The sequence below is a fragment of the Petromyzon marinus genome, chromosome 2 (genome assembly GCF_048934315.1).
Source record: "Petromyzon marinus isolate PM22_M1 ecotype Great Lakes invasive population chromosome 2, UKy_Petmar_22M1.pri1.0, whole genome shotgun sequence".
Lineage (NCBI taxonomy): Eukaryota > Metazoa > Chordata > Hyperoartia > Petromyzontiformes > Petromyzontidae > Petromyzon > Petromyzon marinus.
Genome location: NC_133668.1, coordinates 14,612,587 through 14,633,975, shown reverse-complemented (window position 1 = coordinate 14,633,975; position 21,389 = coordinate 14,612,587). Strand labels below are relative to the sequence as shown.

Here is a 21,389-nt window from a genome sequence, read left to right as displayed (position 1 = left end):
TGCGGGAATTCCACCACCAACTCAAAGCCACCCACAGAGATCAGGGACGAGTGCTGCCCATCGCCTGGGCGAACACGGGGACGCTTTTGACCCTTGTCTGCAACAATGACGCACATCTTGCTAGCAGGTGGAAGAGCCGGGTGACAAGCTGACGGGGCGACAGGCAGACTGGGTAGGGGGGTGGGCTCAGAGTGCAGGCGGTGGGGGCGGGGGTACAAGTTGGGCTCACCGCCACCGCCGTCTGGGCCGCGCGCCGTCTCCGAGCTCTCACTGTCGGCGTCTGCTTCCTCCGGGACCTCGGGTAGCTCCTGCGGCGACGTCGCAGGAACCGCGCGTGACGAGCGTGACGAGCGAGCGCGGCGCGGGGGGGGAAGGGGGGTGAGGGGGTAATGGGGGGGGGGGGGATGCACATGCCGTGTTTACCGCGCCGTACGCCGGTGGGGCTCGCGTGGTGCAGGACCGCGCAGCAACGTGGAGTGGCGGGCGACTCGCAGCACGGCGACCGACGCTCGCACAGTGCCGTGAGGAATCGATATTACCCGATCGTAGGCAGGAGTCATTTCCTGAACAACATGTGCATTAATCCGGACAAAATCAGTTGATTTTGCCCGGGCAGTGGTCTTTTGGACGGCTTCTTCCAATAGACCACTGCCGTCCCCTGTGTGATAATGTGCTCTGAGAGGTATGTTGGCCGTCTTTCGCACAGTGCACTTCACAATATGCACGATACAAGCAATAGTTAATTGGCAGGCTGTATCGGCTGATGGACGAGCATACGGTAATTGGAGAAAGAGCTTTCCTCGTCTCATTATATGGCTAACAATAGCTTATCTGCGAGGGCCCTGAATTCCAGAAAGCATACCTATGTATTTCCATCTGTTTGGATGTTTATATATATATCTCTGCAGATACTAAAGCTTGGACGCCCGTTTACAATAATTATTAAAAGAAGAATGACTAGCTGAGTGACAGGAACTGGCAATAATCGGTACCCCTTGGGGTCTCTGCTCTTCATTTTCAGTTAATTTATTTTGGTAGAGCCCTGTGAGCCATTCGGCTCTTGAATCTGGTGCAACCGCAACAAACAAAAAAACAAAAACACGAACAAGAAAAACACCTTAAAGTGACTATGTGTGACTGTGAAAACAGAAAATCCATGAAAAAAATAGCAAAACATTCCAGAAAAAAGCACCGTACACCAACGCTGTGTGCAAAAAAAGCACATGCACGGTAAACGAAGAGCACTGGATGGCGTATCGCCAAATACTGCAAAACAGTGCCGATATTCATATTCTTAGTTTTTTCGGTAAAGTCACGTTGAAGAGAAACAACAAAATAATAAAATATATATTATTATTTTGTTGTTTCTCTTCAACGTGACTTCAAACAACAAAATAATAAAATATATATTTTATTATTTTGTTGTTTCTCTTCAACGTGACTTTACCGAAAAAACTAAGAATATGAATTACTGCAGTCACGAAAGCTTTAAATCTAAATTTAGTGCCGATATTGTTGACTCTCATAAGCTCCCGTGGGGTTTGCGGGTTTTCCCGGTTGGCCGAGTGAATTCTCACCGCAGGGTCGTCGTTGGGGTCGTCGTTGAGGTCGTCGGCCTCGGACTTGGAGCGGCCGCGCTGCGCGAGCGACGTGCCGTAGCGCAGCGCCTCGTACACGGGGTCCAACTTGTTCCCCGACGCTGCGGGGCGAGAGGAGGACGCCGCCTTCGCCGGTGGGAGATGCCGACCCCCGCGTACGACGCTCGCCCATGGCCTCGCATAAACCCCGCGTCTCGCGCTCACCCGCGCCTCGTGCCCACTCGCGGTCACCCGCGCCTCGCGCCCACTCGCGTTTCCCACTCCGTCACATCCAGGGCTTCATTTCGGCCGAGCCTGTCCTGGGTCAGTGACCCGAAAAATGTCTGCGGCTGGCACGCCACGTCCGGGATGCCTCTCGCTATGTCCATGGCCGCGAGCCACGTGCCACCTTCTCCACGGTCGACCAGCGACCCGGAATATGATCAGTGAGAAATTAAGTCCCGATCACATCGCACCCTCACTCACACTGCAGGACATCGGCGATGTTCCATTCTGACCCAAGGCTGACATTGTTATTAACTATATGGCATTATTATAATTATATCGAAGAGATTACCTGTTCAAAATCACCACTCAGTCTTTCTCTCACAGACTCCACCGGCCCTTCGCCTTGCCCCCCCATCAGTCACCATGATATGAAAACATCGGTTGTGTAATGTTATTGCTCCAATCTCACGTGGCCTAATTTATTCACGAAGATAATGGGCAGAGGTGTGGACGAACAACTTACAATTTAACCAAAAATATTCTTCATTTCATTGTCACAAACGTCTAAATGATATGCTTTAGGAATATCAAATACCTATCAGTTTAATTCCACGTTTTAAGATTCTGTCAACGCACAACAGCCTGGACATCTGTGAAAAAATAACTTCACAGTGCATTGAATTCCCCAGTTTAAATAAAGATTTTAATTATGTCTCGGCATCGTATCCAGGTCATTTTCATGCCATTTCTTATGCTATGGAATATGGAACAAATTGGTTAAGATTTACTATAAAGGAATGTGTTGGCTCTAAAGGAATGTGTTGGGTGTTAGAATAGAGTATACATTTAAACCCTTGGATCAATATGCAGTCATGATTATAAGATTGCTTGTAAAGTTTTAAATTAGCAAGGTACCCTAAACTATTCTCATATTCTAGTACACATCATAGTACTTCACACGATGGCTCCATCACTCCTTCACTCCATCACCATTCTCCCTACCCTCTAAATTCATAAGCACTACGGGCAGAGTCATGTATTGATTAATCTATTAATATCAATTCTTAATCTCAGGACACATGCATTGCCACGCGTGTGCAAAAATCGATGTTAATCAATTTGTATAATTTGCATGTAATGGGTTCTAGATGTATTATTTTATCGCAAGATCATGAAAGATGATGTTGCCTTGGGGAGACCTACATCCAGCAGTGGATTGACCATGGCTGATACTGATGAATGAGTTCACGTCGCCCTTGCAAACACTACCATTCAGCACGATTAAAAAAAAAAAGATTCCTAAGTTAAAATGCGACCTTCAATCGTGACAATTCATCGAATCGCCGGGCACATGGGATGAATTGTTCGACCGACCGCAAGCGCTCGCGTTAACGTACGACCTTTCGCGCTCGCAATTGTGACCACGATGGGGGGGGGGGGGAGGAATGGGGGGGAGGCTCTCACCGAGGGGCATCACCTCTTTGATGCACGCGTAGCGGCCACTGAGCAGCAGGGGCGAGGTGTAGTGTCTCCTGAATCCCTTGGGCTGCATGCACGGGGCAGCAGAGACGCGGCACATCGGTGGCACTCAATTCATAATTGTCGTTGCGGTGCGCGTGTGCGCGGGGACATCAGGCGTGGGGTCACGCTCGGAGATGAAGTCCAATGGCCCGGCTTGTTGGACAGCGGTCAAGGCGCATGCACGTGCGATCGGGGGTATTCGTTTAATTCCCAACGATAAGCACAAGCGTTGCATGCACCACACGTTCACACCACCGTATTCCCTGTTGTTACAGCTGTAGGCCCGGTGACTTGAAAGCAGAGTCGATGGATCAAATTGAGGTCGCGTACAGGTGGAACAGAGTGATCGCAGGGTATGGTACAGACCAGTGATGTGCGGTGAGGTCAATGGCTGGCTAGTGTCAGAGCCAGATTCACACACTGAGGGGGGCGTGGCCTCACGGAGGGGGCGTGGCCTCATTAAGAGGGGCGTGTTCTCACTGAGGGGGGCGTGTTAGCCACGTCCCCCTCAGTGAGGCAGATGTGATAGCTGCCTCCCCTGGTGCTTTTTCATTGCAGTTTCATGACGAGACCAGCGAGCCTGAATATCTTTATACACATACATGAAATAAGTTACCTGGAGCATGGAAGGAGAGGACATCAAATGAAGGGGTCTACAAACATTACATTGGTGACATACAGAGAGATAGTAACAGGCACGCACTTATTGCCCGCGCTCCATCCAGTTGCTGAGGGGTTGCGCAATCAGAGGGGAGGCTGAGCTCGTCGCTGCCTCACCTCTCGTCTCTTCCTGAATTTGCAGCAGAGCTCCGCAAATTTGGCGATTTTGACTATAAAAATTATTGGAATCGTACAGAAATTACATTTATAACACAGATCAGTGGAAAAATCTTAATATTTATTTAATTTGATTATTCTTTTTTTTACGTTTCGTAACAGCTACTTTCATTGGAGTATGACAAGTCAGAATCTGCCACCCCTGCCTCCCCTGACCGCACGTCCCTGCTACAGACAGGGTTCTGACGAGGATTAATTTCAGCTAAAGCTGTTTGGGGAGTTGGGAGCCCTGTAAAATATTATATGGAAAATGAAGCCCTGTTTGCTAACTTAGAAATGTAGGGTTTAAAGGTATGCGTGGATTTTCTCCCAGCACATCAACGTTACTCTCAAATGCAAAAATAGATGTGAACAAAATACATAAAATGAAAAGGCATCCCAAGGAGGACTGTTTTAAAGTAACGTCTGTGTTAACAAATAGACGATGTACATTTTCTAATGGCTTGATTGTAAATGCTGTGAAATCATCAGAATTTATTCCTGCAGCCGCCCCCCCCATCCCCATCCCCATGTGCTTTGCTTCGAGTGGAGAGGGAAGATTTCACGATGAGGTGGGGATTGTGATGGGTGTGGCGGGGGGGGGGTCCGTGGGCACGCACCATTTTCCCCACGCAGCACTGCTGGCTGACGCACGCCTGGCACCGGTGGTGAGCGCTCATTTTGCACGCCCGGCATCGCACACCCATCTTGCTCTGGGGCTTGGCGCCCGAGCCTGTTGGTGGACACACGCCAAAAACAGCCACCGCCACCACCATTAGGCAACAGACGGCCAAGCAGTCAACACATAATCACCGAGGTCTGCGGTAAGATTCACGTCACGTGATGAGGCAGATAGTGCTTCAGCTGGCAGAGACATTTGAGTCAAAGCCCTCAAGGAACCTGGGTTTGAATCTGGGTTTCAGCAACCCGCGATTTAAGCTGGGTAAGTTGATAGTCTTAGCTCAACTAAGCAATAGATGTTGAAATAATTCCATAGTGTTGAAGAAGTTTTTTTTCACTTACTTAGGCAACATTCCACCCCTCAGAAGTAAAAATATCGGTTAGATTGCAATGCGGAGCACTGCTTGGAATAGAACATCTCCAGATGACAAGATACCAAAAGCAAAATTGAAGTCACTGAAAAAGGGAACAAAATAATCATAAAAACAGATTCACGTGACATTTTCCACATTGCGTGATGTTCAAAACTAAAATTACCTGCAACTAAAACACTGCATGAAAACATAACGCTCTGGTTTACTGAGGGGTCACTCGTGGCTGGAATACAATGCTTTTCATTGGGCCCTAACTTGGTTAAATAAAGGGCAGCAATCAATGTGCCTGACCTGTGACCTGCGATTATCTGAACAGCAGAAATCAATGTAGTATGGCACTGAGAATAAACTTAACACACAGGTCTAATCTGATTTTTTATTTACTTTTTAAGTCACTGTTGCAGCCCATCGTAGCAAAGCAAGGCACTAATACCATTTACAGACTAAAACACCAGCTTAAAGGTGAGAGTCTGTCTGCGGTGTCACTGATATAATTGCCGTTATTACCACAATTACCGAGCTGCTTTAGCCAAACATATGGTCATGATTCACAGCATTACCACCATCATCCTCGCCTAATCACCCACATACGCCTCTTCTTTACTGCATCATCGCCATCATCACCTACAGCACCAGTTAAGATGCATTTCCTTGGCACAGCTGCTGTGTCGTGAGCAAGTGGTCGTGTCTGCGAGTCGCCATAAAGCATCTCACCTCCTGCAGGCTACCCACATAAATAAATAAATAGCCATGATCGAGGATTCAATCATCCGTTTAAAATAAACGAGAGCTGTGTATATATCTTCAGGGCTGTATCTAGCAGTGGATTAACCATGGCCGATGATGACGATGTAGAGTCAAGTGAGGACAACCTATTTTCGGCCTTCCTTTGGCCCGCAACAACCAACCGTGAAGCACTGAGTACAAGGGATTAGTGTTGAGAAATGTCGAGGGAGGTACATTACGAACGATACGACGATGATGAGGGCAAGCATGTATGCATGTATCAACTTCTTTCATACCGTATGTAGCCAACCGACCTAAACCATGCCAGTAAACCTCGAGAAGACTGTTACCACTTCATTTTGTTCCCTTAGCCGACAATTCCTTCAGCATTTATGGACATGTCGCTGTGCCTTTTTTTATTTCACGCACACGATGGCGTTTAGAATACTGACCCCTTTCGACTGCTGGTTCTCAAGAGCATTATTAATGTGAGATTGCCAGAACCGTCAGCTGTAAAAAGCACGGGGCGCAATTGAAAACGGACAGAAACTTAATATTAAGCCTTAAAGAGTGTGTCATACATGTGGGCCCATTTATTTCACATCATCATAAACATCAAATGGCTTTTTAAAGCTTCAGATGCCGGAAAAAAACCTAATCGTATGCAATCATGCACATGGGCAGCCTACGAACACAAAATAAGTGCAACGTACGAAATTTATGAGTTCCAAGTCTGGCGGCCTATGGGGTGATGCCAAACAGAGGTGCGTGTAAATCTACTCATGCGCTGGCACTGCGAGAGCATCACTTCGCTCTCGCTCGCTCGGCGCGGCCTCTCGCTCGCTCGGCGCGAGCCATCTTCCCGCCGCACCCCCCCCCCCCCCCGACGGCAACGGCCCCTTCCAAGCAAATAATGACAATCATAATAATTTGCACTTGAAAAGTGCCTTTCACAAAGTGTCCAAAGGCGTCATGCATACAAAACGAGAGAGAAAACACGGAACGACCCAGGAGATGAATTGAGAGCCAAAGGCGAACACAACAAATGAGGCAAAACCATTTTAGGAAGAGGTTTTTTGACGTCAACAAACAAACGCAAATAACCCGCTTCGGGAGCAGCTGTTTTAAACGGACAGTTCGTGTGGACGTGAGAGCGCAAGGAATTTGATCGAGTCGTGGAGGTAAAACGGTAGATGTGTCGCTGCTGGCAGAAGGGACCCCCCCCGCCCCCGCCCCCCACTAGAGGTGATCTCTGAGGAGCGCCTCGAGAGGGTGTTTGGCCTTCAGTTCCACGCTGGCTCGACATCTCGGATAGAGGTTGTCGTACCCACATATTGCCCCACCACATGCAATCATGACAATCGACTAACTGCAGTGAACCCATATTTTGCTGCCGAGTGAACAAAAGCAGGGAGGGCTGGCGGGGTTCGCAAACGTGGCCGTCGTTTCAACTGCCGTGCCGGGAGATCGAATTACAACGGCGACCTCTGGATTCCGCTGGCCGTCCCACCACGGAAGAATCATCATCTGAAGGAGGTAGTGAATCATGATTTATTTATTGTATCTTTATTTTTTACTTTTAGCCATAACGGTTGCACTGCATGGTTTGTTGTTGTCCACGTAGAAAGAAGGGCTGATGGTCATCTGTGAAAAGGAGCTTCATAGCTCATCGGATTCCTCCAGTCTAAATAAAGATTCTGCTTCTGATTCTGAACCTCCTCCCCAAAGCCTCCGTCTTCATCCCTCCAAGCTATTGGTGCTCGTGTTGATGTCCGAATTTGTGGAAATTCGGAAATGACGCAGGCAATGTGACCTCGCAGGGATGGGTTCAGATGTGTTAATACAGCAATCGATTCCAATACATTTCGCATTGACGCGTATTGTTGCGTGAGCTCAGTTCAGTGTCAAAAACGCAAGGCATTATTACTTCGTAGCAGTTCAATGGAAACTGTAACACACATCAATAATTTGCCTATTGCTGAGTAAGAAGGTAAATTCTCCTGATGTGACTCGAGGTATCATTGAGTAGTGCCACAATGTGATGCATTAGGGGCCATAGTTGTCCTGGAAATATATGTCTAGACCCATTTCCTCTCAGCAGCACTGGAAATAATTGGAGATATTTTTTTTAATTAGCCCTGTCTAATAAACATAAGACATAAAGACTGGATATTGTCAGAACCTGCTGAGGTAGCACTTTTAATAGACATCTAATAAAACGTATTTACGTGATAACTACGTAAAATGTGCGTTATCATACAATTCACTTTTATTGGCCACATACAGAAATTTGGCGCCGGTAAAGTTTTGCTAACGGCCGGCCGCACCGATTTCCTCTCGGGGGGGGGGGGGGGGGCGGCGGGGGGGCACGGACGAATTCTTCGCGGAGTGGCGCCGGTACCATGACGCCACCCTGGCCCTGTGCGGGCTGTCACGTACCGACGATCATGTGGTTGCACACGTCGCAGAAAGTCGGCTTCTTGAAGCTGTGTTCCTGGAAGGTGTGGGTCCGGTCGGCACGCCCCGGCTGGCCACGTGGGTACGTTGGGCTCGGAGGTTGCGGCGCCACCTCAGGGTCGCCGCTAGATGCGGGCGACGGCAGCAGCTGCTGCTGCTGTTGTGGCGGCGGCGGCTGCTGCTGCTGCTGCCTGGAACACTGGAGAATGCCCTCCTGGCTGCTCTTGTTGCGCTTGTTGAGCACTTTGGGCTTGAGCGAGAGGGACTTCTTCAGCCTCTGCAGCTGCATGGCGCATGAGCAGAGAGATGGAGAAGTAGATGGAAGCAGAAGCGTCTATTAAACGAAAATAGCCCAGAGCATTAGAAGGCTTAGCTCACCGGGGTTATGAAGTTTGATTCATATCTGACTCCTGTCTGCTGGGGCGATTGCCAATTGAAGTAGATTAAAAAAAAATCACGTACAGTACTGTACAGTATTAATGGTGGAATTGACTTAACCTTTATCTCTTTAGCCAGGAAGATGACAAATTAAACTCAATTTCCCCTTTTAGAGTGGAGACTTCAGCATTTTGACAGCACTCATAGAACCACACTCTATTTCCTCTCACTAAACGTAGTAAACCCTGAAGATAAATGTGCTTCTTTTGTAGCACAATTGCTGCAAGAAGATCTGGCAACAACGTGAGCCAAACATTAGGTTATCGAATTTGAGTAACATATTACTATTTATTAATGTGGTCCTTATAGAATCTCTCTGACAGGCCCTGGCAATAATTTTGTTTCTGCAAGGTCAACACGTGGAATCTCACGAATTCCCCGCTCCCTGGGCTCCGATCTCCGTGACGTTTCTCCGACTCCACACTGGGCCCACTCTCTCCGGCAGCACTCAAAGCGGTCACCCCAGGGGGGCGCGGAGGAATTCGATCAGAAATAACCTCGAGCAGCATCCTTTCTGTGACTGTGGCCTCCGGAAACTCAGGACATCATCGCCACCAATGCCACCGCCGCCAACTGGCAATATCCGGAGTGTGGTGGCACTCACACTCGCAGTGCGGCGTGGGTGTGACACACACGTCCAAACCGCAGGGAAATTCCATCACTACATACGGGGCGCCGCGGTGGCGAGATGTTCACTGCCTCGCCTGGTGTGCAGGAGGTCGTCGGTTCGATCGCATGCCTGTATATTTGGAGTTTACATGTCTCTCTCCTCGTGGTCGTGTGGATTTTTTACCGGGTACTCTGGGTTTTTCCCTCCACATTCAGAATCAACATGCGTTTAGAGTATTTGGCTGCTATAAATTTCCAAACGATGAGTCAATTTGATGGACTATCATTTGTGGCCGAGGTCGCTTCTGTAAAAGAGCTATATAGCTAAGTGGGCCTTACCTGGTAAAATAAAAAAATAGTTTCGTTTATACCACAAGTCCACACATGCACCTATGACCACTTCTTCAGGAATGCGACCACAATTACGTGAGATTCCAGAAGCTTAGCAGGATTTTAAGCCTGGTTAGTGCTTGCCAACCACCAGGCCAATGCGGGAAAATGTTGTCAGCAGACAGCAGCTCCGCAAAAACCACTGTTGTATTGTACTCTGCTGCAACATCTATGCCTTCCACATATATGAACCCACAATGAGAAGCATGGTGAAGTATGGGAAAATAACCCTGCATGGTGTGGGGAGCCCCTTCATCCAGCAGTGGAGTGACAAGATTGCTTCACTTGTACACGCTAATTATGGAATTGAAAAATTCTGCCTGTGTACAACAGGGTTAGGGTTCTATTTCTGCTGCTCCAGGGCATGAGACTATGCGGATTTTTTTGTTTGTTAACAGACTATGCAAATTTAAACATTTGCCTTACACCATAGTACACCACTTTAGTTCGTTAAAGTGTTCGCATTTCACTCACGGGTCACAGTCGAGGTGTATCGCAAACGTCGACCCGGAGGTTTAATAAACGTTTACGCATTCAATTACACGGCGTGCACTCTACGCGCCGTCGTTATTGGCATTTCTGTAGCGTTGTGCAGGGAGGGAGTGCAGTTAAGTTCCAAAAGCTTTCGTTAATACTGCATGAGTATTAGTGTGCGTAAGGCACGGTGTCCGACCGCCAGTGAGGCCGATGTGGATGCTGCGTGCGGCTCGCATGAAGAAAAGCACATTTCCTGCTGCGGTAAAAAAAAAGCCGATGGGAACGATGGAAATCAGAAACCCCCCCCCCCATCCCATTCTCTATGAACATGGGAATCGATTTACAATTATCGCTGCAGCATCACTCGACACCCCATACACTGGCTCTACTAATGCAGGCCTCTCTCGCTCCTGGTTGAGATCAAGAAAGGGGTGAAACATTAAATGGATCTTTCGCTCTGCAGCCTCTGCCCTCCCAGGTTGTCCTCTTTGCTAAGGTGGCTGCAATCCTTGGAGAATCTGGAAGTCTTTCATTTTTCCCCGATATTAAAAGTCAGTTGTGTAATCATTGTAATGATCTTGACTTAAAGCTTTCGTGACTGCAGGAATTCATATTCTTTGGGTCTTTCGGTAAAGCCACGTAGATAGAAAAATAATAACAATATCACGACGTTTCGATCGCAACACAAGCAATCGTCATCAGGTGAAAAAAGAGGGGGAAAGCTTCTGAGGCAGGCTGTTTATAAAGGTTTAGAGATGGGCGGGGCAGCTAATGTTAATGTAGGAGAGGGCTCTGACACCGGCAGTAGGTCTACCCCAATCAGAGAGCTGTTTACAAAGGTTTTTAGAGATGCTTGTAACCAGTTTATGTCCTAACTGGCTGTGATGTTCCCTTCCTACCCTACCTATGTGAGCAGTTATTTTCGACTGAGTTACATTCACTAACACAGCCACTGTTAGCTGTGTTAGTAAATGGCGGCTTGCCATCCTTTTCCACCTCCATGTGGCGACGGCTCTTTCCGAGCTCTCTCCGAGCTTACATTTACAAGCATCTCTAGACCTTTATAAACAGCTCTTTGATTGGTGTAGACCTACTGCAGGTTACGGAGACCTCTCCAACATTAACATTAGCTGCCCCGCCCATCTCTAAACCTTAATGTGCTTCTTCTTGAGCCACTCCTTTGTTGCCTTGGGTCATTGTCATGCTGGAATACCCATCCACGACCCATTTTCAATGCCCTGGCTGAGGGATGGAGGTTCTCACCCAAGATTTGACGGTACATGGCCCCGTCCATCGTCCCTTTGATGCGGTGAAGTTGTCCTGTCCCTCTAGCAGAAAAACACCCCCAAAGCATAATGTTTCCACCTCCATGTTTGACGGTGGGGATAGTGTTCTTGGGGTCATAGGCAGCATTCCTCCTCCTCCAAACACGGCGAGTTGAGTTGATGCCAAAGAGCTCCATTTTGGTATCATCTGACCACAACACTTTCACCCAGTTGTCCTCTGAATCATTCAGATGTTCATTGGCAAACTTCAGACGGGCATGTATATGTGCTTTCTTGAGCAGGGGGACCTTGCGGGCGCTGCAGGATTTCAGTCCTTCACGGCGTAGTGTGTTACCAATTGTTTTCTTGGTGACTATGGTCCCAGCTGCCTTGAGATCATTGACAAGATCCTCCCGTGTAGTTCTGGGCTGATTCCTCACCGTTCTCATGATCATTGCAACTCCACGAGGTGAGATCTTGCATGGAGCCCCAGGCCGAGGGAGATTGACAGTTCTTTTGTGTTTCTTCCATTTGCAAATAATCGCACCAACTGTTGTCACCTCACCAAGCTTGGCAATGGTCTTGTAGCCCATTCCAGCCTTGTGGTCTACAATCTTGTCCCTGGCATCCTTGGAGAGCTCTTTGGTCTTGGCCATGGTGGAGAGTTTGGAATCTGATTGATTGCTTCTGTAGACAGGTGTCTTTTATACAGGTAACAAGCTTAGATTAGGAGCACTCCCTTTAAGAGTGTGCTCCTAATCTCAGCTCGTTACCTGTTTAAAAGACACTTGGGAGCCAGAAATCTTTCTGATTGAGAGGGGGTCAAATACTTATTTCCCTCATTAAAATGCAAATCAATTTATAAAATTTTTGACATGCGTTTTTCTGGATTTTTGTTGTTGTTATTTTCTCACTGTTCAAATAAACCTAACATTAAAATTATAGACTGATCATTTCTTTCTCAGTGGGCAAACGTTCAAAATCAGCAGGGGATCAAATACTTTTTTCCCTCACTGTACTTGACCAAAAATGATAACTCAACGAAGTGGCTTATCATGTGGACATTTATAGCAGCAAAATACTCTAATCACATGTTTCTAAATGTGGAGGGAAAAACTGGAGGACTCGGAGAACAATCCACCCAACTACGGGGAGAACATGCAAACTCCAAATATACACGCATCTCAGGGTCGGGATCGGGATCAAACCCACGACCTCCTCCATACCAGGTGAGGAAGTTAACATCTTGCCACCGGGGTAGCGAGGTGCCTGTACGAGGTAGTGCATTAAGTAGGTTTGTGATCCCTTTGTGAGGTATATAAACCACCCCGATGTGTGCTGTCATCCGGTTCCCTTCCTACACATGGAACCAGGTAGTAAGGAGCTGGCAGAATACTCCAAGAGGGGGCCTTTTGAAAAGTGTGTCTTCCTGAGTAAGTAAATTCCTCCTCATGTTGTTAACCTAAACCAAATCGTCCCTAGATCCGTGCACTTAAAGTCACCACAGCAGCCGGCAGCGCGTGTGCTGGACAGCGTGGAGAGAATGGAACTACAGAAACAGCTGTCCCAAGCTACCTGTGTGGTGTGTATGGTGCAGACGCCGGTGAAGGGTGAGGTTAATGGTATGGTTAAATACTATAGGGTTGGCCTTAGCTTTACAGATAGGAACCTGCCACGTGAAAAGCCCCATTTTAATCTTCGAATCAAAATTGCCAGAATGTTTATGAATGGCATTCCTTCATTGCAGCCAGTGGGATGCACAACCCAGTGTCTGAAGACATACAGGCAGTCACGGGCAAGTGCTGCTAATGAGCAACGATTAGGATCGGTTATTGCATTATGACAGGGTGGTGAATGTGGGCCAGGACGCCTTTGTCTCCCCAGCGCTCATGTTCACTCACGTACCAGGTAGGCGTGTGCGTCGCTCGTACAACGTGAAAACTAGAGTCGATCAAATGTAGGGGGCTTCTCCAACTCAAACCATCGCGATTCACCACGGTCCGCCTGTCCGTGTTTACAAGTCCTTGCCTTTCCAATGCCAATCATCTGGTTACACACTTCACGCGCCTGATGATTGCTAAACATTTCTAAAATGACACGGGGAAGTGGCGATTGATATTAAGGTAGTGCTCTCGTCTGCGTTGTGTGTATGATTGTTGTCACACGTGGTGTATACACAGCGATTTGACGCCACGTGAGAAGTATAATTACCAATCATCAAGCCCGTGCGTCGTGTAAGATATTCGTGGGTTTTTTTTCCTTCCAAGAACAGAGAAGTTGGGTGGTGGCTCGCGAGGACTGGAATGCGTGCATACAATGTTGGCAGAAGGAGCATACGCGGGTTAAACCGGTCCTGCAATCACTACTAATCACCAATCTCAGCTTAATGAATACCCCTGCCCCCTAATGGCACGATTAGGACATGGCACGCGAAGCCTCTTCTCTCCGCTGCCCGTGTAATGGCAATAGCACCGCCCTCTACGCTTTAATTGTACCGCTAATTGTGCATCCACTGCGATCATCACCGTCGTCAATACTTTAACAACTTTAATGGAGAGAGCGCTTATTACGGACTGGACCTATCAGCCCCCACGGCTGGCCACCTTTGTCTCACCAGTGCTGATGTGACTCGGCCAAGTGGGAGCAGCGCGTTCGCCGCTTTTTGTAGAGGCTAACGGCTCCAATCCTGTGGTCGCCCTGATTATTTCTTCGGTCTGTAATTTTCTTAATCGTACTGCACGCCATCTGCGTCGCTCGCAGAGGATGTTAAATATCCAAATACGTAATTTGCAAGAGTAGGCCGTGTGTGGGTCCAAACTTTCCAAATTCGACAATTACACTCCAGATTTCTCAAATGGGATTAAACAGCAACCATTATCGCCCCCTACTGGCAGACTAATGCCCCAGGTCACTCTTACAAATGACAATTCATCGTGGTCTCTTGAGTTCTCACCTGGTCACACGAAATAAACTTGAAAATAAACGTAACTTTTTACCAATTTAAGCAAAGCACTAAATGCTCATTTGAAGCTGAGTTGACCTAGGGGACGACCACAGACTTGTTTCAAATATCCATATATATAAAAGGCAAAGTTGTGAATATGTGTCTGTTCAAAATGTTTAGCGTACTTCCCGACATGCAACAAACTGGAAATTTGCCATGTGGGTACTTTCCAGACTATACACCATGCAAAAATTATTAAAATACACTTTGTTTTTTTTTTGGGGGGGGGGAGCTCAATAATGCATATCTTTTTTGCACGCCAAGTGAGCTATGACGTCAAATCTGTCATGTGACCCTCGCATTATGGAAACGTAAAGCATTGTAATGTAGTGGTTAACGCGCTGCGCTAGGAACCCGGCGACCAGAGTTCAATTCCCGCTCACGGCCACCACCAGTGACGATTATTTGAACTCGGTCCTGGGCCTCCCCTAGGTAAACTCAGCCTCAAACAAATAACTGGTGTGGTGTGTGAATATTGCCACTGGGGAGACAAAGGCGGCCGGGCGTGGTGCTGACCAGCCACACTCTCGTAATACATATAGTACATATTTTTTATTCGTAAGTTGTACCTGCTTTAAATGAACATCTCAGAAATCGAATGCAAGCGTTCTGGTCGTAGCCACAGTGATTAAACAAATACAAATATTTCCTGTATGGCCCACGCTGTCTGCTGGAACAAGTGTTGTTAGCAAGCACCGATTGGGTTCGCACGACGCTTGCCCATGTGTGCACACACACAAGGGTGCACGCACGGCCAATGGTTCAGTGCTCACATAAAATATTTTGTGACCAAAAGTCCCTGGGGCAGGGATCAGGCCATGCACAACTACTGCCTTCTTACAAAGTGAAACTTAATTTTAGTGTCCACGGATAGACTGATGGCTTGATGGAGCGCCACGGTGGCGAGATGTTAACTACCTCGCCTGGTATACAGGATGTCGTGGGTCCGATCCTGACCCTGACGCCTGCTGTATATTTGGAGTTTGCGCGTCTCTCTCCCCGTGGTCGCGTGGATTTTTCTCCGGGCCCTCCGGTGTTACCTTCCACATTTACAATCAACATCACGCGTTTAGAGACTTTGGCTGCTGTAAATTTCCACGTGATAAGGGGCCGTCCATAAATGACGTCACGCACCTGGGGGGGGGGGGGGTCAGACATTTGTGACGATGTGTGACGAGGGAGGGGGGGTTTGAGAAATGTGACGTCACATCAAAATGCGCAACTTTAAATAAATATAGACAACATGTTCTACTTAATTAAATACACTTTTTAATAAATGTTTTTTCCTACAACATCAGAGTGCAGCGCCACATTAAATACGCACTACAATGACAATAGTTTAAAGCGATTTGAAGCATGTTTTATTTTCAAAATGGAAATATGGTTTGGGGGGGTGGGAGCAGAGCTGTGTGACGTCATATTTGAGGGAGGGGGTCTGACTTTTTGTGACGCCGTGTGACGAGGGGGGGGGGGGAAGGTCAAAAATCGTCCAAAATCGCGTGACGTCATTTATGGACGGCCCCAAAGCCACTTCGTTGAGGAATCATTTGTGGCCAGGTCGCTTCTGAAAAAAGAGTTATACAGCTCAGTGGGACTTACCTGATCAAATAAATACAAAATAGTTCAGTTTAGTTTGAATATAACAACTGCTCACATATATGCCGGCGGTTATTCACGGCACCAGGACTGCAAAAACGTACAAACAGGTAAGAGCTCATTGAGGTCACTTTCCTCGTTTACAAAGAATATCTGGGTATACTGTAATTAAGACCCCACAACCCATAGCAAGCTAATACCATGTACACGGTTGTTTTTCATTTAATGTATGTAATGTATATTCTTGGTTTTTTCGGTAAAGTCACGTAGAAGGGAAACAATAAAATAAGAAAAATATGAAACAATATATTCGTATTATTTTTTATTGTTTCCCTGCTACGTGACTTTACCGAAAGAGCCAAGAATATGAATCCCTGCAGTCACGAAAGCTTTAAATCAAAATGTATGTAATGTATGTCACTTCATGACTTTTAAACGCTGGTCAGTTGATCGAATTGCGACTCGATGCTGATGTTCAGAACGGGGCCGAATCACACTGACGCATTCACTAATTTAAATACAGATAGTCCCCGAGTTACGATGGTCCGACTTACGATATTTTTTACTTACGATGGGGTCGTCGTAACGCATCTCCGTCGTAAGTAGAGGACTACCTGTATACTAAACGATTACCCGCTCGTGAGACGTGCCCGCTTTCCATCGGCTTTAGCGTCACACTCCACAGGAGGCGAATTACTTGGTTCACTGACAATGGGGAAAGCTTATTTGATGTGTTTAGCAGAATAGTTAAGGAGAAAATTAGTCATCCTTGGGGTACATCGTATTTTTTGAATGTCCTCATCTGCGTAGGCTCAGCTGTCTAGCCCATTTTAGACAATCACAACGTACACCTTAGTAGCACTCCGTGTCGATTGTCTTCATGTAATTAGACAATAAGTGCACTATGTGGAAAAACACGACATTAAGTCTGTGCAAACACAGGCCTACTCTTTACACAAACGGCGAAGGCAGATACGCTATCGAACAGCAACGCTTGAAGAACATAAGCCGAAGAAGACACCGCGCTGGCTGTGAAGGAAAGTAAGCGGGCCTGGCCAGGACACTTCGTGGCCAGAACGTGGGTGGATGGCCAAATTGTGGACGAGACTGATTGCGGAATGGCAGCCGAGGGAGGGAGCACGCGGCCTAGCGAGGACGAACACCGCGGAGATGGAGCGGTGAGATCGGTTCATCTGCGCGGGTGTGAGATCGTGAGGTCATGACGGCTCTGTGGTTCAGACCTTTACGAGCAGTGGATTGACCATGTGGCTTACACGGTGACGATGAAAGCAGGCGTGGACAGCAGCTGTGTTGTGGAAATGTCGGGTTTAGACCTTAGACACAGCAGAGAAGAGGGACGACCACCCGCCGTGTCATCTGCCGGTCAGTGCGCGCCGCGCACTGTGGCGTGCCAGAGGCGATGATGCGAGACGTGGGCACTTGCGAGTAACAACGACAACGGTTGAATCGCGGGACCCGGGGGTGAAGGGTCTCTATAATGGTTAATCCTGCACCATTATTCTACATTCACTGTTGCTCCGTATCAACTTAATGTCGATTTTTTTTTGTTAATGAAGGTATTGCTCGCTAAAGAGACCTGTTGTCTCAGCGGGCTCTCATAAGCGGCTTATGCCTATTAGTAATGCCATGAACAGATGCTGTTAACGTAATTGTGATTCATGCTTGTCATGAGAAATGGAGTTAATGGTGATTATGATGAGCACAACAGTTGGCGGATGCGGTTTACCGCTTGTGCTGCTGATGACAATGATGGGACAGTGTGCTATCAGCGCACAGACAGGCGAACAGACTGACAGACACGCCGACAGATCGAGAGATAAACAGAGAGGGCGCACAGGCAAGCAGACTGGACAGGTAAACAGGCAGGCGGACAGGTCGACAGGCGCACGCACCCACGGACGCGCTCACCGGAGACTCGGCGTGGCCATTCATGGCGCTGCGCTCGCAGGGCCGGAGCGGATCGTTCTCCTTCTCCGAGAGATCGATCATCTCACCTCCTCGCCTCGCCCGGTGAGCAACGCACGCGGCCCGAGTGGCGATGCCGATGCCGATGTTGCTGCTGCTGCTGGTCACGACGGGTGAACAGAGGCGGCTGCGTCGTCAGCGGCGGTGTCGGCGGTGGAACGGGGGCGGTAGATCCCCGCCTTGGATGGGGAGGAGCGCTCCGTGAAGCGCTCCCTCCTCCCTCCCCGCCTCCCACGCACCCCACACCGCGGGCAGTGATTGATGAATGTTGATGGTGGAGATCTCTTCCTCACGCCTCTTCCTCCTCCTGTATTGGGGGAAATATCTAATTGCCATTTTTTATGACAGATATTGCGATTTTTTTTAAAGTCAAGCTTCACTTCAATATTCACCGCGTAATAGATTTAAAACGCGTGCTGGAGCATTACCGCACGATGCCATGGAAATATGAACTGCACTATATATTCTAATGCGAGGATGAGAACTTAAAGTATATTAATTGCTTCCAACATGTATTTATTAAAATGTTTTAATTGATATGGAACAATCAAACACAGAACAATTGTTAAGTTAAATAAATAAAGTTATAATAATAATAAAAAAGTAATAGAACTTTTTCAAATGGCAAAAAAAAATCGCAGCCTTTGCGATTTGCCAATCGCATCGTTTCAAATTGCGATTTAAAATCGATTACTCGTTCAGCCCTTATCCTGTATACGAAGAGGCGGCCGCGTGGAAGGAGCGCGGACCCGAGGGGCCGAGGCAGCGGTGCCGCTGGGCGCGTCCCCGCTGCGTCGAGCGCGATGAGACGCGGGGAGCAGCTCCACCCCCCCCCCGCTCCGCCAAGAAGGGGGACACGCCGTGTGGGGGGGGGAGGGGGGGAGTGTTTAAAGATGGGACATAGGGTGAGAGAGGGAGGGGGGGGGTGGTGGGACAAGTGCTTTTATAAATCTACCCGTCGGCGTAAGAGGTCGAGAGATTTGGTTGGGGTTGGGCGCGCTCACGTGAGACCCATGGCCGGGGCCGATGGCAGGAGCAGGGCGTGAGGTTAGTGGCGCTAACGCCGGTGCCGGGTGTGGGCAGAGCTACGGCGAGGTGCCCCGGGAGTAGAGAGAGGGAGAGAGGGGTGGTGGTGGTGGTGGGGGTCACCGCTGTTTTCACCTTTTCGCAGCGCTTCGTTTCTCAATTAGCACCGCCACGGCGGATATCGCGACGCGCGCGGAGTGGCGGTCGCAAATGAGACGAGTGACGTCGTGATTTAATGAGACCAGCGAATGATTGATGAGATACATCCTATCTATAATATACAAAAGGGAAATTTGTGATTGTGTGTGTCTGTTCAAAATGTTTAGCGTACTTCCCGACATGCAACAAACTTGAAATTTGCCATGTGGGCACTTTCCAGACTGTACACCATGCAAAAAATATTAAAAAAAAATTACTTTTGTATTTTTGGGGTTGAGCTCGATAATGCATCTATTTTTTTTGCACGGCAAGTGAGCTGTGACGTCACATCTGTCATGTGACCCGCGCATGTGGAAGCGTCACGCAGCGTGCCTGCTGATGTCACCCCCCAACCCTCCGCTGGTAAAGTGAAATACAAATGTGTTGCAGGTCTAAGGCGTTCTTCACGCAGCATTGCTTTATTATTTCAGTCGTTTACTGCCGCACGCACCCTGAAAGTTGTGTGTGTGTCTGTGTGTGTGTCTGTGTGGAGCGGTAGTGTAGTGGTTAGCGCTACGCTGCGCTACGAACCCGGCGACCCGAGTTTCATTCCCGCTCACGGCCACCACCGGTGACGATTATTTGAACCGGTCCTGGGCCTCCCCTAGGCCGACTCAGCCTCAAACGAGTAACTGGTGTGGTGTGTGAACATCGCCACTGGAGAGACAAAGGCGTCCGGGCGTGGTGAAGCCAAGTCCCGGGCGAAGCCGGGTAGTAAAGCTAGTCGTTGCATAAATGGAGTCGGTGGTCGATTGAGATCAGTGGTGATTGACTATCTGTTTGCTTAAACACGTTAAAATGATTAATCCTTGATCGTTTTTGCGTGGATTAAATATCTAAATATCAGCCATTCTATAGGATTCGGGGGGGGGGGGGGGGGTGTATAAAGTACAGGGAGGGTGGAGGGGTCAAGTTTTGACAGATTTTTTGCGTACCTACTCTAAATGGATGGCCCCTTAGTCGATTTGATTAGCGGGTGTGTGAATTCCATCAGTGGTTGACCGAACGAGATGAGTGGCGGGTGAATGAATGGGCTCACTGGACGGCCTGAATGATATTTGATTTGAGCCTGGACTCTGCAGGGAGTGACTGCAGCAAATTCGAGTGATTCGGTTCAAAGCGAATGTCTCGATCGAATCGCGCTCTGCTAAAGTTTCTCTCAGAGAAGCCGGGGGGCAGGGGCGTTGGGCGGACATGCGTCTCTTCCAGGTGACGATCCGAGAGAGGCATCTCCCAAGCGTCCTGCCCGACTTATCCCTGCTGCACAACTCCCCGCACACCCGCCACTCAACCAACTTACCTGCTACGTTACATCTGCCACTGTGTGGGCTGTAAGCTCGTCGCTTTAAGTGGTGCCAACGTTGAAAAGAAAAAAGAAACCTGAAATGCTAATCCCTCACACAAACATTCTGACTTTAACATCCAGCTAATCCAACACATTAACACAGCTATTTAAATGCTAAATTCTCTCTCGCCCTCCTCCATTCCGAACATAGATGGACTCGTCCGTCTGAACAAAGCTCGTCGCTTTCCGTGGTGCTAATCTCCCAGTTACATGCGTATTTCTGACTTTAACATCCTGATAATCCAACACATTAACACAGCTATTTCCATGCTAAATCCTTCTGTTGATATGTAAACTCCTTCGTCAAGGTGCTCTGCTCCTCCCACCCGGCTTATAAGACGCTGCCAAGCTTGGCAGTGTTCACTGAAGCGCTGTCTTCCCGACAGTTCTGTTTCTTCACCTGAGGAAGGCTACTTGTGTTGTGGCCGAAACGTCGTGAGAATTTTTATTTTATTATGTTTTATTTTTATTATTTTATTTCCATTCTACGTGGTTTTATTTAACTTGAAAGCTGTGTCGTGGTCAAATCTTATCTACATTTCGTCCACTTCTCATGGTCCAATCAATCCCCAATTTTGCACACATACTCAATTCCGGTGATAATGCATGCCTGTATCAAAATCGCCTTCAATATATTGGCTCCTTTAAAGCAATTAACGATTTGTATGGATGCCT

General features: G+C 48.0%; 1 protein-coding gene and 1 long non-coding RNA gene across 2 annotated transcripts in view; one reads left to right on the top strand and one right to left on the bottom strand.

Moving 5' to 3' along the window:
• Nucleotides 1–18,384, bottom strand: part of LOC116946760 (SH3 and cysteine-rich domain-containing protein 3-like) — a 35,242-nt gene extending 16,858 nt beyond the window's left edge. Inside the window, exons 1-6 of the mRNA XM_032961951.2 lie at nt 18,089–18,384; nt 8,363–8,663; nt 4,763–4,875; nt 3,270–3,351; nt 1,578–1,699; nt 230–308 (exon numbers count right to left, since the gene is read on the bottom strand). Of these exons, the coding sequence (XP_032817842.1) occupies nt 230–308; nt 1,578–1,699; nt 3,270–3,351; nt 4,763–4,875; nt 8,363–8,663; nt 18,089–18,169 (778 nt within the window). The 5' untranslated portion in view covers nt 18,170–18,384. The remainder of the gene's footprint in view (nt 1–229; nt 309–1,577; nt 1,700–3,269; nt 3,352–4,762; nt 4,876–8,362; nt 8,664–18,088) is intronic.
• LOC142929302 (uncharacterized) lies at nt 6,667–10,355 on the top strand. Its single transcript, XR_012945540.1, has 2 exons — nt 6,667–7,459; nt 9,170–10,355. It is a non-coding gene; the product is annotated as an uncharacterized LOC142929302 (long non-coding RNA).
• Nucleotides 18,385–21,389: the final 3,005 nt, after the last annotated feature.